General features: G+C 42.5%; 1 protein-coding gene across 2 annotated transcripts in view; it reads right to left on the minus strand.

Annotated features, from left to right (window-relative positions):
* Zfr (zinc finger RNA binding protein) overlaps positions 1 to 11553 on the minus strand; it is a 68646-nt gene extending 57093 nt beyond the window's left edge. For both annotated transcript variants that reach the window (XM_048368541.1, XM_048368540.1), the window contains exons 1-2: positions 11420 to 11553; positions 11032 to 11131 (exon numbers count right to left, since the gene is read on the minus strand). In XM_048368541.1, coding sequence (XP_048224498.1) covers positions 11032 to 11131; positions 11420 to 11456 — 137 coding nt within the window. In that variant the 5' untranslated portion in view covers positions 11457 to 11553. The remainder of the gene's footprint in view (positions 1 to 11031; positions 11132 to 11419) is intronic.
* Positions 11554 to 14165: the final 2612 nt, after the last annotated feature.

The following is a 14165-nucleotide window of genomic DNA, read 5'->3' on the forward strand; positions in this document are numbered from 1 at the left end:
ATCATTTTTCCCCTGAGTATTTTCCATCTTTGATACAGAACAAGAGACCATGGAGGGTTTTTTCATTTAACAACCATTCCTTACACAGTACCCTGTCTGCATTTCTTGGTCCCTGAAACTTGTCCTATATAGGAGAAAAAGTGGGAATCCTTTGATCCTAACCAGGAAGTTCCAGAAGAAAGACTATCATATGTTCTGGTTTATGTCTTCAGTCTTAAGTATAATTATCAGTGATATTTCTTGTTACTTATGCTCCTAAGTATCTCAGTTTCAACAATAAATTATAGTCACCCTTTCCAGGAACCTTATTAACACCAGGTGCTAGTACAACCAACAACTTCTCTTTATACATTCTAGGGCTGCCTAACCCAACTATGATTTGTATGTAGTCAGATCCCTACACATCATCTCAATTGGAACACTAAATGTGACAAAAGTGTCAGGAAAAATGATAATCCAGTTCCAATTCCAACTAGGCAGCCAAATGCTATTCAAAAGAAATATTCTATAATCCTAAAAGAAATATTCATAATCCTAAACCTACTTGGAAAATTGTCTTTTGATTCCAAATACTCTTGGAAAAATTACCTTTCATACCGTACAGATAACCAGATTAACCTATATTAATTCAGTTACATAGAGTGGCTAAGTAAATTTACTCTTTAATACTGAGGTCTAGAGCTGAGGGTAGAGCTCTGTTGTACAGTGCTGTACTTCCGTTGTATGAGTAGGGTACTGGGTTTGATCGCCAGCACAGCCAGTAGGGTAACAAGGAAAAAGAAAACAAAATTCAAGCCAAATTGATATCAAGTTAGCTTAAACTAAGTCAGTTCTAAGTAAAAATAATTCAATCAGGTTTCTGGCTATAAAAAGGTGTTGATAGGATAGTAGCACACACCTATAATCCTGATACATGGAAGGCTAAAAGAGAAAATGTTCTAGAATTCAAGGCCAGCCAGGACTCCCTAGGGCAAAAGTCTCCAAAAGAACAAAAACAAAATATTAAGATGGGGAGAAGTGGCGGTGTAATCCCAGCTACCTGGGAGGTAGGTAGAAACTGGGAGGGTCACCGTTTGAGACCAGACCAGGCCAAAAAAGTTGATGAGACTCCTACATCTCACTGATTAAAAGGAGACATGTCAAAATAAATAAATAACTGCGAGGGATCAAAAAAATAGTGTGGTATATACTCAAGTATTATTCAGTCATTAAAGAGTAAAATTATGTTGTTGGCAAGAAATGTAGATCATCACTTTGATAAGTCAAACTCCTAAAGCCAAATACTACATGTTTTTGTTCACATGTGGGATCTAGACCTTAAGAAACTGTCTGGAAGGGTTCACTGGAGGGAGAAAGGAAAAGAAGGAGAGGGTATGTATATATGAAAAGGACAGAAATACTTCATATATATATATACACACACATATATGAATGATAGCATAATATATATATGATAGCATAATAAAACCCACAAAACACTGTTTGAAAATGGGAAGGGGTAAATAAGAGGAAGTAAATTTTAAAGTACACTATTAAATATGTACAGAAATATCACAATGAAACTACCTTGTATTATTAATATATTTTTTGCCCCCCAAAAAGCCAAATGTGGTGGTATATGCCTGGCATCACAAGGAAAAGTCATAGGTAAGATGATTATGGTTTTAGATGTACTAGGGTAAAAACAAGAGATTTTACCTGAAAAACAGAGCAGTCAAGCGCTGGGTGTGTGACTCAGGTGATAGAGTACCTACCTGCCTAGCACATATGAGCCTGTGTGTTCAAATCATTGTACCATCTCCCCAAAACTTCCCAGATACGACCAACAAAAAAGGCCTGACTAGATAAAAGGTGTTATCTCCCTGTATAAAGTGCATAAAATTAAATTCTTCAAGTATTTATTAAACTAGGACATGAACTAAATTTTCAAAACCCAAGTCTTGTACCATCAAAATACATTTTGACCTTTGGCAAAAATTTAACTTCTAAGCACTTACTAGAACAAGGGCTTCTGTGTTTGAATAATCTCTTATTCTGTAAATAAATGAAATTTATTCAGGTTCAGTCAGTTTTAACCCAGATAAGTGAACAAATCAAGAAAATTACAACCTGTTTAAGAAAGATTAATAAAAATGCCAAGAGTCAGACATAAGAAAGGTTACTTTAATTTTTTTAAAGGATTTTTTTGTTAAAAAGTAAAAACACTCAAGGTTTAGAGAAAGGATCATGGTTCAAGGCCAGAGACGAAGAAAGGTTACTTTCATTATTTTTTTTTTTTTGGGGGGGGAGGAATTTGCCAGTCCTGGGGCTTGGGCTTGGGGCCTGAGCACTGTCCCTGGCTTCTTTTTGCTCAAGGCTAGCACTCTGCCACTTGAGCCACAGCACCACTTCTGGCTTTTTCTATATACGTGGTGCTGGAGGAATCGAACCCAGGGCTTCATGTATATGAGGCGAGCACTCTTGCCACTAGGCCATATTCCCAGCCCTACTTTTAATTTTTTTATTAAGGATTTTTTTGTTAAAAAGTAAAAACAAAAACACTCAAAGTTTAGAGAAAGGATCATGGTTCAAGGCCAGAGAGGACAGAAAAGTTCACAAGATACCTTCTTATTAACCAATAGGTGGGTGGGATAGTGGGAGTTTGTCACTTTGAGTAGGATAAGAAGCCTAAAAAATTAAAAAAAAAAAAAAAGCTGGATTGTGCTTCAGACAGAAAAAACCTATCTCAAAACTAATCAGTACAAAAAAGGACTGGGTGGCTCAGTGGTGTCATGCTTGCCTAGTAAGTGTGAGGCCCAGAATTCAAACCCAGTACCTAAAAACAAAACCTATTAAGACAATCTTCAATCTAGAGCTAGATGATAAAAGTTAAGAAATGAAAACCTGAGAAGGGATAACTCTAGGAGGTCCATTATTTAACTAGTAGGAATTATAAGGAATTAAAGTTTCTCACTAACAAACATAAACATATTTCCAAATGGGTTTTTTGAACACAAACAGAATGAAGTACCCAAATTAGAAACCTAGTATTTTTCAATATCAACACACAAAAAATAATTCAATTACTGAGAAAACTATCAAAACAACAGTACCCTAGAATCAAGTGGAAATTATGAATAACACCAGGGGAGTTAATGGATGTCGTCTTCAAAACTCAGGGGAAAATGATTATTCATGTAGAATTCTGTACCTACACTAACTACTTACAGGATCAGAATAAGGATCTTAGTTTTTATTTAATTTTGGTTGTAATGAATTTTGGAAGAAGAGAAAGTAGCACAAGAGGATATTATATAGTAAATCTAAATTATAATGCAGGAAATAAAAATAGAATTGCATTAAGATAAATTTCAAACTAGCAGAAGTAGCGTATCTTTTAATGATGTGAAGATTAACACTAAAAGAGAAAAAAAAATGCCATCGAGGTCTTTGAGAAGTTGGAGGCCTTTAATGTGTTATTGAAATAGGGCCCAACTATGTAGCCCAGGCAGAACTGAAATTTTTTATCTTCCTATTTCTGCCTTCTCAGTGCTGGAATGTATACCATACATCATTTTTGGCTTCTTTGAGACAAGTTCACACTGGTGACAACTATGTAGGCCACACTGGAACTTGCAATCCTCCTGTCTCAGCCTCCCAAACACAGTCATGTACCACAAATCTGGCTCTATTTTTCTTATTTTAAATGATTGAATACTTTGAATCCTTTCACTAACTCAAAATGATCAAAGGGGTACCTCAGTCTAAGCACAGGCAAAACAAGCAAAGTGAAACAACAGGGACTCCATTAAGCCTAAATGTATTAAAGAACATAACTATTGGAGTGAAAGACACTTTAGAGATCCGGAAAAATATTTGCAAACCATCTGTTAAAATTAAAATCCAAAATATACATACAGAATTCTTACTATTGGGGGCTGGGGATATGGCCTAGTGACAAGAGTGCTTGCCTCGTATACATGAAGCCCTGGGTTCGATTCCCCAGCACCACATATATAGAAAACGGCCAGAAGGGGCGCTGTGGCTCAAGTGGCAGAGTGCTAGCCTTGAGCAAAAAGAAGCCAGGGACAGTGCTCAGGCCCTGAGTCCAAGGCCCAGGACTGGCCAAAAAAAAAAAAAAAAGAATTCTTACTATTGAACAACAAAGTCAAATAACCTGACATTTTTATAAAGATATACAAATTACCAAAGAATATATGAAAAGATGATCAAAATACAAATGGAAATTGATGAGTTGTCATTTCACTGCCATTTAGAAAGGTTACTATAAAAACAAGTGTTTGAGACATGTGGAAGAAATAAAACCCTTGGGGCTGGAGCATAGGCTCAGTGATAGAGCACTTGCCTAGCATGCTCAAGGCTCTGGTTCTGATCCCCAGCATGGAGGAGTTATAAGGAAGGAGGAAGGTAGGGAGAGGGGAAGGAAGAGACCAAGTTATAAAACTCTTTTGTACTGTTGGTAGGGATATAAAAGAGTGCAACTGATACAGGGCTGGGAATATGGCCTCGTAGTAAAGTGCTTGCCTTGGATACATGAAGCTTTGGGTTTGATTTCTCAGCACCATATATATAGAAAAAAGCCAGAAGCGGTGCTGTGGCTCAAGTGGTGGAGCGCTCACCTTGAGCAAAAGGAAGCCAGGGACAGTGCTCAGGCCCTGAGTTCAAGCCCCAGGACTGGCAAAAAAAAAAAAAAAGAGTGCAACTGATATAAAAAGAGCTATAAAAGAGAACTATGAGGTTGGAGGAATCGCTCAGGTGGTAGAGTGCCAGCCAATGAGTGAAAGTATTTGTGCAATCCCATCTCAGACCAAACAAACAAAACAACAGCAACATATTAGATGACTCAGCAATCTCTCTTATAAGTCTATGTCCAAAAATGTAGTGTAAAAGACAGTGAGAACTATTAACAGAACCCAAGAGGTAGAAGCAACCCAAATATTCACCAATAAAGGAATGAAAAAACAAAAGGCACTATGTACTATGTACATACAATGGCATACAAACAAAACAGCAACAGGAATAAATAAAACAGAATTTACAACATGGCTGAGGCAATGAACTTGAAAGAGAAATTCTTCTCAGTAGACAGAGAGGAAAAAAATCTGCCTACAGAGATTTAGTGAAAATTAGAAAAAAAAATACTTTGGAGGCTGGAGATGTGTAGATCAGAGGTAGTGCTCTTTCCTAGCATGTATGAGACCCTGGATTAAACTGTTAATACTACAAAACAAGACAGAATGAAAGATATTCTAAGATAAAAAAAAGGAAGAGGGCTCACTACTAAAGAAAATTCTGGAATATTTACTTCAGGAAGAATAAAAATTATTTCAAAATGAATTAATGTTGAAACTGGTAAACACGAATGCCATTAATTGTTGTGGTTGTGTTTGTGTGTGTGTGTGTGTGTGTGTGCTGGTTCCAGGGTTTGAACTCAGAGTGTGGGCACTGAACTTCTTTGTTCAAGGCTAGTGCTCTACTACTTGAGCCACAGTTCTACTTCTAGCTTTTTTAGTGGTTAATTTTGGAGTCTCACTTCTCTGCTCAGGCTGTCTTTGAATCATGATCCTCAGATCTCAGCTTCATGATTTTGGATTACAAAGTGTGAGCCACTGGTGCCTGGCTATAATGACTGTCAAATATTCACTATTTAAAATAACAATTGTGCCCTACAGTTTTTTCTAGAATGGCTAGGAGTGATGTTGTATGCTATGTATTTACCAACCAATCAGGAAGGGGAGACTGCAGTTCAAGGCTAGTCTGGGGAAAAAACTTAACGATCCCATCTCAGTAACTACTGGGTGTAGTAGCACACACAAAAGAATTGTCATCTGACTTGGCCAGTCAAAAAGTATGAGACCCTATCTAAAAAATATGTAAAAGAAGTGGAAGTGTGGCTCAAGAAGTAAGAACACTTACTTGCCTCATCAAGCCTCAAGCCCTGGGTTTAAAAAAAACTCCAGTACCACCTTCTCTACCTTCCCCCCCCCCCCTTCCCCCAATCTTAAGAAGCTAAAGTGCTATACAACCAACCAAAAAACTCACGTTATGTAAAAATACAACTGCATAAAAAGAACCTCCCAAACTACTGAATACATTAAAAACTGATGGGTAGGGCTGGAAATATGGCCTAGTGGCAAGAGTGCTTGCCTCGTATACATGAAGCCCTGAGTTCGATTCCCCCAGCACCACATATATAGAAAACGACCAGAAGTGGTGCTGTGGCTCAAGTGGCAGAGTGCTAGCCTTGAGCAAAAGGAAGCCAGGGACAGCACTCAGGCCCTGAGTCCAAGGCCCAGGACTGGCAAAAAACAAACAAAAAAAAACCTGATGGGTAACATAATTAAAACCAAGTGCTCTATAGCTCTGTATGCAAGAAGTGTATTTCATCATTTCTCAAACATATTAACACTTCTTCAGGGAACAATATGAATATTCACCATAAGATGGAAAAAAGCTCTAAAATGATCTATGTCAATTTAGTTTTGTTTTTACACATGCACTAGGAATATTTTTCAGAAGTGTTTGGGTTTTATTATGTGTAAGAGATTACAGCTATCATAAAAAAAACTAAGATAACCAATGTTCAGATAGTAACTTAAGGTGACTCGCATTATGACTAAAATTTGTATTTTTTAAAGAACATTACACTTATGATGAAAAAAAAATAGTTTGGCTGGACAGGATTGGGAAAAAAGAAGCCGCAAAGCTAACCTCATAAACTACGACATTGTTTGTCCTCTTTATATAGTTACTGCTTAACAGACTTTCTCACTGTTTCCTTATCAAAAAAATAACTTTCTTCAACTCCAATTTCAAGGATATTCTTTGTCAGCATTTGTTTTTCCCCTGGTTCTCTCAAACTTGTTCCTCAAGTTTGTAATCATAGCTTAGTCTTTTTCTTTCATTTATTCAAAACATGTTTACTCAACATGTGATACATAGCAGACCTTGTATGTTCTCTGATCTCATCCATATTAGCAATTATAAACGGATGATATCCAGATTCACATTTCAACCCTCATCCTTTTCTGAGCCCCCTTTCTTAACACCTACAGATTAGTGGCTAACTTTGCTAGGGATACAATAATATGCCAGTTACTATTTGGAGCACTTTGCAAATAATATTGACCCCCACACACCTCAAAAAAATGCAGAAGCTGGTATGAGGGACAAGGTAACAAACAGTACAAGAAATGTATCCAAAGCCTAACGTATGAAACTGTAACCTCTCTGTACAACAGTTTGATAATAAAAATGCAGAAGCTTCCTGGGATACTGATAGCTTTAAGTTGCTCCAGGTTTGGCTCCATGGTACAGCACCTGCCTAGAAGTCAGAACTCCTAAGGCAGGAGGAAGAATCTATGACAAGGTAAGGTTTCTTACAGATTACATTTGCAAGAATGGCAATTTACTTGTCTTTTAAAATTACAAAAAAAACCAAAAAACCCAACAGTATGAAAAACAGCAGATAAAGATTTGTAGCACAGAACCGGCACTGGTGGCTCATGCCTGTAATCCTAGCTACTCAGGAGGCTGAGATATGAGGATCGTGGTCAAAGCCAGCCTGGACAGCAAAGTCTGTGAGACTCTTATCTTCAATTAACCATCAGAAAACCAGAAGTGATGCTATGACTCAAGTGGTAGAGTGCTAGCCTTGAGCTGAAGAGCTCAGGGACAGCACCCAGGCCCAGAGTTCAAGCCCCATGACAAAAAAAGAAAAAAAAATTGTAGCACAAAGACTGAGCAAATGCTCACCACAAAAATATTTAATATGAATTATTTTTTAAAATATAAAAGCTGTTAGCAATGGAACTTCATATGACTTCTTTATAATGTACCTTAACCCAAAATTTAGTGTGTCATCATGAATACCAAAGCTGTACTTCAATATAGGGCTGAAGATGGAGCTCAATATCAAAGCACTTGCATGTGGGCCTGGGTTCAAAACCAGCATTGTTTAAAGGGACTGGGAATGTGGCTCAGTGGTAGAGTGCTTGCTTGCCTTGCATACATGAAGCCCTGGGTTCGATTCCTCTGCACCACATAGCAGAAAAAGCCAGAAGGGGCACAGTGGCTCAAGTGGTAGAGTGCTATCCTTGAGCAAAAAAAAAAAAAAAAAAAGAAGCCAGGGGCAGTGTTCAGGCTCTGAGGACTAAGCCCCAAGACTGGCAGTCAATCAATCAATCAATAAATAGATAGTTTGAAGTTAAGTTTAATCAATTATTTGACATAGTAATGACAAAAACAACCAAGAATTAGAATTAAATTTAGATATAAAATGTTTACTTTCAGTTACCTATATTGAAAGGCATGAGGCAACTCATTAACATATTCCACAGGCAAGTTTTTTAAAAATTTGTTGGAGACATGGCTCAGCAGTAAAGTACTTAGCAAGAACTAGGCCCTGAGTTGAGAATTTTTTTCAAATCAAAAACTCTTTGCAAACTAGGCTTTGGTCATTTACCTCTAAAAGTTTCTTGTAAACTATTTCTGACCTGAAGAAAAACAGCACCATTAATTTATTTTTGCATAGCTTGTTATTGATGTGACTTATTAATCTTCCTTGGCCAAAATATTAGCTACTAGGGCTGATTTCTTGGTCTTAAATACAAAGTATTTTCATGCATGCTCATGTATAAGGACAAAGACCCTTTAGTTCTGGTTATATATGCATAAATAGTATCAAAAAAGTTAGTCTTCTCATAAGACAGTTAATAACCAATTCAATAATTTGCATTGCTGTTGATAAAATACACAAGTATTTTAATTCTCAAATTAAGTTTCTTTAGATTGACATATCCTCCCTTATTCCTACCTATCTACATTTCAAAAAAATACTTTAATACTGGCACAAACACAAGTTAATAATCCAAACCTACCATTGAATGGGTATTATAAAACAGAAATAGAGGGCGGGGAATGTAGCTTAGCGGTAGAATGCTTGCCTAGCATGCATGAAGCCCTGGGTTCGATTTTTCAGCACCACATGAACAGAAAAACCTGAAGTGATGTGGCTCAAGAGGCAGAGTGCTAGCCTTGAGCAAAAAGAAGCCAGGGACAGTGCTCAGGCCTCAGGACTGGCAAAAACAAAAACAAAAACAAAAACCACACAGAAATATACTGTGTAAGACAAATAAAATTTCGAATGGCTGAATACAGCTTTTTCTAGAACACACGGTAATTGCTAAGCAGTAGATTTATGGCCCAGGCCAGTAGCTATCTCATTTCCTAGGTGGGAGAAAAAAGGTTGATTTCCCTCACTTCTCCAAAAGCAGTTCCAATAGGTTTTGTAAAAGAACACAAAAACAAGATGGAAACCTTGCTGTTTATAGCATTACAGCTTGTTAGCAAAGGATATGTTAGTATACATTTTGACATCTCTTAAAAATCAATAAAGAAAAAAAAGATTAGTGGCACCAGTGGCTCATGCCTGTAATCCTAGCTAATGAAGAGGCAGGCTGAGATCTGAGGATCATGGTTCAAAGCCAGCTTAGGGAAATAAAGTCCACGAGACTCTTATTTATCTCCAATTAACCACCAAAAAGGTAGAAGTGGAGCTGTGGCTCCAGTGGTAGAGCAGTAGCCTGAAGTGAAAAAGCTCAAGGACAATGCCCCTGACTCGAGTTCATGCTCCAGTACCAGCGCCAAAAAACAATAACAAAATCAGTGGGTCCTAAATATTTTATATTACTTTTAATTGGCATGTATTTCTGTCCAATAACACATAAAATTATAGCACTTCTTACAACAAATTGCATCTTAGGGTCCCATAAAATAATAGGCCAATTTCCCCCCCTTAGTTTCAGCTCCAAAAGACAGCTGGCCCAGTATCCCATTTCACAGATGGACAAAATGCAAACTCAAATATGGAATGGCCTCACTCAAATCTTCAGACTCCTACTTTATGGTTTTTCCAATACACAACTGCCTGCCTCTTGAGATAAGTGGAAGGAGAAATAAAAACACCTTTCTTGGGTTTAGCCAATAGCTATTGAACCTAGTGCATATATAACACAACTTATAATGCTTATTACTCAAGAACCCTGTGTGCCTACAGATTGAACCAATTGAATAACCCAAAAGTACTAGCGATAAAGTCTCTAGTTTGGTGCGTCTTTGTCTCTGACTGACAAGATGGATACAGAACCAAGGATCGTTCAGAATTGACAGCTGGCCTTAAGGTGGGGAATCTCATCTCGTGCATTACCATGACTCAGTACAACCTCACTTACATATTCTTCTCGCCAGAGAGCAAACGCCCCCGTGGAGAATCACTGGCCTACCTGGAGTCTACATTCAGCAACTGCAACAAGACCGTGCAGTCCATTTTACGAACACTAGAAACTTCGCACACCCTTTTTTCACACTAACAACTACACAATTCACAGGTGGTTGGCATATTAACATCTCTCCATACAGAAAAAAGTAAAGGGGAGCCGGAGAAGGCAGTGACGTCGGCAGATGGTTTGATGGAGGACTAGGGCGCTCAGGGCAGGGAAGGTACCGAAACAACGACATGTTATCTGGGCTCCGGGGGCGGGAGCCTGGGGGACGAACGGAGGAGTCGCAGAGAGAGGCCAGTGAACGGGGCGACTCGTCCCTCCCAGTGAGGACCCTTCGCTCTCCGCCTCCATCCTCCCACCCGAGGAAGATCGAGGTGGGGGCTGGACGGGCGGAGGCTGGGACGGGGGGCCAAGCGGGCAGCAGCGGCGGGCGGCTCGGCCCCGCTCCAAGGCCGCGGGAGGCCATTTTAGCCACCCGGGCCTCCGAAGGCCCCAGCGGTCCTCCACGTCCCCACACCTCGCGTCTCTCCCTCCCCGCCCCCGATGGGGGCCGCTCCCCGCGGCAGCCAGAGACGGGCGGGGCGGGGCGGGCTCGCAGGGAGCGCGGGGCCGGGCTAGGCCCGCCGCGGGGCCCGGCCCGGGGCCGCCCGGTGTGGGAGGGGGGACGGGCGCGGGGTCGAGGCGTCGGCGGGGCCAGGGCCCGGGGGCTCGCCGGGGGAAGAGGAGAAAGAGAGCGGGGAGCCGTTACCTATACTGGGCCGCAGCCGCCGCCGCCGCCGCCCCGCTGTGGGTGAATCCAAAGTAGTTGCCGGTCGCCATTTTGGCATCTTCCCCCAGCCGGCTGGGCACTGCGGCGGGCACGGAGAGTCGGGTCCCATGGCGGAAGGAGAGGCACGGAGGGGCCAGGACACCGAGGGAGAGCGGGGAAGAGAGAGAGGGCCGTGAGAAGCCGCCCCGGCCCGCCCGGCCGCGGCCGCGCCGCCGTCCGCCTCCCGCCCCGCGCGCCCGCACTCACTCGCACGCCCCAGCGGCGGCCGCCGCCTCCTCCCCGAAGGCAGCCCCAACCCCTGCGCTCCCCCGCCACACGGGGCCGGGGAAGGACCGGGAAGAGGCCTGGCGGCCCATATTAGACTCACCATAGGTGAAAGAAACTACAGGGCATATGGGAATCATGGGCTCGGGCTGCTGCTGCTGAACTCTGAACTCTCACCCGCTGCCTCCCTCCTCTGCCCCGCTCCTCCTCAGCGGAGAACAGACCGCCGCCTCCGTCCGTACTGCGCAGGCGTGCCCGCGCGCCGCATCCTGGGAGATGTAGTTCCCGTCTACAACCCCACCCCCACCCCCACACCCTCAACACCCCCACCTCGCGGGCGCCTGCTGGGGCCTCCCGGACGCGGGCGTGTAAAGAGTGGGCGTGTAAGGTGCGGGTGTGTAAGGTGCAGGCGGGGAGTCGTCCGCGCAGGATCGCGAAGTCGTGACCTCGAGCCGCGGCACGAAAGACGAGGAGCGCCTCGCCCCGCCGCGGGGGAGTCGGGAACGTGACCGGAGCGAGTGACGTCTGTTAGCCTCTAGGACGACTCACTGCTCACTTGCACCGCTTTCCTTCACTTTTGCGTGTGCATTTTTGTGCTCGGTGTTTCAGCTCTTCCGTTCACTTTCCACTAGAATTTGAGCTGGGCTTAGTCGGGTTCTACCTCTTTCCTTGCATTCCCCGCTGATGGTCTCTCCTGCCTTTGAAGTGGGAGGAACGCGGGCGGGGGTGGGGGGAGGCGGTGGGGGGAAGGAAAGCAAAGTGAGCTGGACTGAAAGCAAGATCCAGAACACCCTGGCCAGCCCACCCCACCTCTGGTCCAGCCCTTTGCCCCACCCCACCCACTCCTCCTTCAGTCATCCTGTATTTGATGGTGCTCAAAGGTGTCAGGTGCTGTTAAAAAAAAATCAAGTAGTGAACAACAAAAAGACAAGTGGTGAATAAACCAGAGTCCTTGTTCAAGTGGAATTTACATTCTAGGAGGGGTTACAAGTAAAGCAACGGACAAAACAATGTCAGATGGTGGATTTTTAGCTTTAAATAAAACAAGGCAAGCCTGGCACAGGTGGCTCACACCTGTAATCCCAGCTATTAAGGAGGCTGAAATCTGAGGATGGTGGTTCAAAGCCAGCCCAGGCAGGAAAGTCCATGACAGTCATCTCCAAATAACTACCCAAAAGCAGGAAGTGGAACTGTGGCTCAAATGGTAGAGCACTATCCTTGAATAAAAACTCAGAGACAGGGCCCAGACCCTGAGTTCAAGCCCCTGGATTGGCACAAAACAAAGAAACAGGGCCGTTTTAGAAGTAGTTCTGGATATTGGGGTGTCATGTAGGAATAAAGACACCAACGTAAAAACAATCAGCAAGGCAAAGTTCGTCAGAAGGGTGTACCAGCTGTCAAAACCTGGATGCCGGCAAACACACAAAGTGGCCCGCTATTCCCTCTTTATCCCTAACCCAGCAGGTCCCACCCCTCTGCTCTCATTGGCTGAACTCAGGTTCATAGTCTGCAAGAGGATGTGGCTTAATTAACAGAATGTAATTAAAAACAAGGAGTTCCTAACAGGATGTCTGAATACTTTAAAGTGTTCAGGAACAGGATGTGTGTAACTAAACTGTAATTAACAATGGTGAAGCCACCTGACCAAAGTAGGAACCTTTCAGAAAAACAATTCTCTCAAGATTAACAGAAAGGAAGTGTTAGAGCCAATTAGACTGCCAGAAATCCAAGCAGTCATCCAGGTACAAAGGACAAAGAAAGGTTTATTGCCAGAAAGGGGGACAGCAAGACCCCTTTTCACAAGAGAGGAGTGCTGCCTATTGCCTCCAATGACCTTTATAACCTACTGGGGCTAGGAGCCTGAGACCTGGATGTGGATATGTGGACCAGGGGCTTCACCATGGCAGGCTAGGATTTATGGCTGCTACCCAAGATAAGGGGTCTTCTAGCTGTAAGGTCACTCTGAGGGGATCTTGTTGCCCAATATGGTTGTAGCTGCCCCAAAGGAGTGCCATCTCAAGGTAAAGGGGGGCGGGGTAGAGGTTGATTATTTACTGCCTTTGCTAAATGGGCCTAATGTTGCCTAGGAAAGGAGCATGCTAAGCCATGGGAAGGGAGCTTTTGGGGCCAACAGGAAGCAAACTATTTTGATAGAAAAGACTCTTTTCTCATAGCCAGGCACCAGTGGCTCATGACTATAATCCTAGCTGCTCAAGAGTCTAAGATCTGAAGATGGCAGTTTGAAGCCAGCTGGGGCAGGAAAGTCCATGAAACTTATCTCCAGCTAACCACGGAAAAACCAGAAGTGGAGCTATGGCTCAAGTGGTAGAGTGTTGGCCTTGAGCAAAAAAAAGTTCAGAGACAACTCTCAGGCCCTGAGTTCAAGCTCCAGGACTGGCACAAATGCCTGTGTTTGTGTGCACGTGCGCACACACTCAATCAGAACAAAGAATATAAAATCTCTGCTGATTTGTGGAGGGTGTAGTTAGGGAGTCCACTTGAGTAGAGGATGTGAGAAAAACAGTCCATTTATACCTCGGTGAGTATAGTGAAAGTGGAAGGATCCTAACTCAGGAAGGTTCAAAGGGTGCAACAACAAAGGTTAGTCTGGCTATAAGTGAGGGAGGACCAATTGGAAAAAAAGGTTGAAAGGGCATCAAATCTTTCTTATTAAGGATGGAATGGTACTTTCCTCTAAATCAAGCATTTTTCACTTTCCTCTCTTTTTTTTTTTGCCTTCTCACTGATTTTCCCTTTCACAATTCGTTTTCAACCATTTCCTTTCCTGCTCTCTCTCTCCTCAAATGGGCTATTTTCTGCTCTTATCTCTTCCCTGTTCCCTGTTCTGC

This window comes from Perognathus longimembris, chromosome 19 (genome assembly GCF_023159225.1).
Source record: "Perognathus longimembris pacificus isolate PPM17 chromosome 19, ASM2315922v1, whole genome shotgun sequence".
NCBI lineage: Eukaryota > Metazoa > Chordata > Mammalia > Rodentia > Heteromyidae > Perognathus > Perognathus longimembris.